This window comes from Pantherophis guttatus, chromosome 14 (assembly GCF_059756535.1).
Source record: "Pantherophis guttatus breed Tessera chromosome 14, ASM5975653v1, whole genome shotgun sequence".
Lineage (NCBI taxonomy): Eukaryota > Metazoa > Chordata > Lepidosauria > Squamata > Colubridae > Pantherophis > Pantherophis guttatus.
The window spans coordinates 20,348,820-20,352,605 of NC_142076.1; the positions used below are offsets into that span (position 1 = coordinate 20,348,820).

Sequence of the window (3,786 nt, forward strand, 5' to 3'; positions counted from 1 at the left end):
GAACTGCTCAAATTTTCCGCTGCCGGTTCTCCAGAACCTGTCAGAACCTGCTGGATTTCACCCCTGATCTATATGTGTGCTTAGGGCATTCAAGGAAGGTGTTTCCATCTGTGCAGTGACCGGAGGAGAGTCACAACTGAGGGCTGTGTGTTTATATACACCCTCACACCCATAGGACATGCCAAGGTGAATGGCATCCTGTCTCCTGAAGACAAGGAAATAAGATAGACAAGATAGATAGGGTAACCTTTATTATTGCTTTTCCTGACACACATTAAACACAAGCGCATCTTTTTTGTGAGGCTTTGGACACAGCACGCTGTGAAGGGGGTGTCTGAGTATGTGGGGGTTATTTGTCTGTGCATCCAATCGTTGCAACCGAGTGAGCTGTGGCAGGGCGAGATGATCTCTGCGGTGCAAAGTCGGAGGTCTCCATGACCGAGTGAGAAATTATTATTTGCTGGGTGGGGAGGCAAAATTGGAGGGCTGAGTGCAGATCGTGAGCGGCTCAGGGCGGTGTGGTGTGCCCCTCGCACGTGTGAAGAGCGTTTGCTGTGCTTCAGTGAGTGTGGAAGGAATAGGAGGGAGCCCAGTGGTTTTGCTGAAGGCATCTTCCAGCCCACCGAGCCTCCTAAGTCCTCTCGGTTACCAGATCCATCTCTGCTGCTCCAGGTAAGTTCATTTCTTTCTAAGGAAAGAGATTCAGGAGACAGGCAGGCAGCTGAGTGTTTTATTCCTATGGTTTGGAAATAAAGGATTAGAAGTTGCAAAGAGGCTGTCCTACAGCTGCAGGTGGAGAATATTCCAATAGTTGGATCCTGCCCTCCTTCTCAAGAAATTCAACCCTTCCCCACCTCCTGTTCCTAGCAGTCATAGGAAGAGAAGAGAAGAGAAGGGAAGGGAAGGGAAGGGAAGGGAAGGGAAGGGAAGGGAAGGGAAGAGAAGAGAAGAGAAGAGAAGAGAAGAGAAGAGAAGAGAAGAGAAGAGAAGAGAAGAGAAGAGAAGAGAAGAGAAGAGAAGAGAAGAGAAGAGAAGAGAAGAGAAGAGAAGGACTTTGTATAAAAAGAACACTGCTTGGGGGCAAAAGCCCTAATAAGCAGGTATATACAAAAGTATGAAGGCTATTGCTTAACGCATTGTAAAGTGCCCTGAGTCTCCGGAGAAGGGCGGCATATAAATCGAACCAATAAAGAAAGAGAAGAGAAGAGAAGAGAAGAGAAGAGAAGAGAAGAGAAGAGAAGGAAGGAAGGAAGGAAGGAAGGAAGGAAGGAAGGAAGGAAGGAAGGAAGGAAGGAAGGAAGGAAGGACTTTAGGCTCTTATTTTATAAATGATTCACAAGTTGCAATGCTGGGGCATCTGAACTGTCCATTTGTGAGATCACTCTGTGCTTCTGGGGAAAGTCAGAAAAAAAGAAGTGTGAAATTATAATTACACTTTGCAAAGGGAGGGGGAGAGAAAGAGGAAGGAAGGATAAAAGGGAAGAAAGAAAGATCTCTTAGAGGAAGGAAGGGAGGGAGGGAGAAAAACAGGAAGGAAGGAGGGATAGGAGACAGAAGGAGGGAAGGAGGGAGGAGATGAGACAAAGGAAGGGAGGGACGGGGGAGGGAAGGAAGGAAGGAAGGAAGGAAGGAAGGAAGGAAGGAAGGAAGGAAGGAAGGAAGGAAGGAAGGAAGGAAAGAAAACAGAGTAGGAAAGGACTTTGGAGATCTTCTAGTCTAATCTCCTGCTCTGGCAGGAAACCCTATCATTTCAGACAAATAATTGTCCAATTTCTTCTTAAAAACCTCCGGTGTTGGAAGCACCCACAACTTCTGGGACCAAATCCTTCCACTGCTTATTTCTGGAGTCTTTATGGGGGAAGTTTTGCTTCACTTTCTTAGCTGACATCCTACCTTTTCCTTTAAAAAAAAAAAATGCCCTTGTGGCCATAATCTTCCTTCTCTCCCTTTTTCTCAAAATCTCTCCTCTTCTCCCTCAAACCCGAGTAGCTCCTTCTCAGCTCGCCCAGGTCATATAACCGTGTCCTTTCTTTCCCCATCGTCTCCCCCAGCGATGAACCTCTCCTTCGGCCTCACCGTCCTCGGGAGCCAGCCAGAGCCGTGGACGATGCCACCCAACCTGTCCTTGTCGGGACAGCTGAACAGGAGCCAAGGGTTGGGTTGGGCCGAGGTGGAGAAGCTGCTCTTCCTGTTCGACGAAGATCCGGTCATCCTCAGCCTCGCCGTCCTGTATTTGGCGTCCTTCTTGGTTGGGTTGGTGGGCAACGTCATGTCGCTCCGGATGCTGACCCGGAAACGGAGCAAGGCCATGCCCAGCTTGAATGCCACCCGCAGCCTCCTGATCAACTTGGCTATCTGCGACCTGATGGTGGTTTGCATCTGTATGCCCGTCACGACTGGGAACCTGATCTACAAAGCCTGGGTCTACGGAGATTTGTTGTGCAGGGCGGCCCCATTCATCCAGGCTCTCTCCGTCTCAGCCAGCATTCTCAGCCTGACGGTGATCAGCCTGAACCGCTATTACAACGTACACAACCCTCTGAAGGCCAGGTCCTTCTTCACCCGGAGGAAGATCTTGTACACCATCCTGGTTATTTGGGTCTTCTCTTCAGCCATCTGCATGCCTCTCGTGTTTATGAACCGGAGAGAGGAGATCGAGGTGGGCTCCGATCTCCCGTTGGTGTTCCCCATTTGCCGGGAAATGTGGCCCCAGGAAGAGCTCAAGCAAAGCTACAATTTCTTCCTCTTCTGTGCTCTCTACTGCTTGCCGGTCTCCTTCAACGTGGTCATTTGCTACTTGACCGTCCATCGGCTCTGGAGACCCACCAGCACCCTGAGTGACAGCAGTGCCTTGAAGCAGACCTTGCTAGCTTCCAGGCTAAAGATCCGCCGGACAGTGGCTCAAATGGTCATTGCCTTAGTCCTGCTCTTTGCCATTTCCTGGCTGCCCATTTACCTGGTGGACATCTGGATAGAGTTCCACAGCCCCAAGTCCTTGAGGGATGAAGAGCCATCTCCTTTGGTCCTGCATCTACGGGCTTTTTCTCAATGGCTTAGCCTCACCAACTCTAGCTTGAACCCCATCTGCTACTGTTTTGTGGGCAGCCTCTACAGATCAGCCAAGGAAATGAGGAGCAGGTACCAAAAGAAGGTGGCTTCTCTTCTCAGCTTCTTCCCCTCGGAAAAGAGCTGGCTATCTTCTGTTCCCGAGATGCTTTCTCACAGGAGGTCGGTGGACTCGGCTAAAAAGGGACCTGACCTAGCAACACGAAAAGAAGGCCGCCACAGCTGCAGTAGTCTTGTCTAAGATAATCTTATGTATCAACTAGGGATGACCAAGAGTGTGTGAGCGAAGAACCACCTTTCTCCAAGGGTTGAAGTTTCCAACTGTGCATCTTCCCTTGATGTGAGCATCTCCCTGAAGCTGGTAGAAGAGAATATTTGTAGCTCGAGTTGAACTGTGGGGTGCTTTAATGCCCTCTGGGCTTGGTGGTTTTTTTTCCCCAGATATTTTGTGACCCAACTAGAAGACATCATCAGTACTAGAAGGGAGTGGGATTTAAGAGTGGGGGGGAAGAAGGGAGGAGAAGGAGATGGAAGAGGAGATGGAGGAGGAGAAGGACTGTAGGGTCCTTGAGGCACTCTGAGTTTGGTTGTTTCCTTGCAAACATTTCATGACCCAACTAGGTAACATCATCAGTGCTAGAAGAGAGTGGAGCTTGCAGAGTGGAGGGGGGAGAAGAGAGGAGGAAGAGGAGGATTGTGGGGTCCTACCTTGATGCTCTC

General features: G+C 49.7%; 1 protein-coding gene across 1 annotated transcript; it reads left to right on the forward strand.

Annotated features, from left to right (window-relative positions):
* The first annotated feature begins 2,015 nt into the window (after positions 1 to 2,015).
* LOC117677577 (QRFP-like peptide receptor) lies at positions 2,016 to 3,307 on the forward strand. The gene has a single exon (XM_034437890.2). It carries the CDS (start codon positions 2,054 to 2,056, stop codon positions 3,305 to 3,307), a length of 1,254 nt encoding a protein of 417 aa, XP_034293781.2. The 5' UTR covers positions 2,016 to 2,053.
* Positions 3,308 to 3,786: the final 479 nt, after the last annotated feature.

What these genes read in the sequence shown, in the direction of transcription:
- LOC117677577 (XM_034437890.2), top strand. Translation starts at nt 2,054, where the DNA reads ATGAACCTCTCCTTCGGCCTCACCGTCCTCGGGAGCCAGCCAGAGCCG.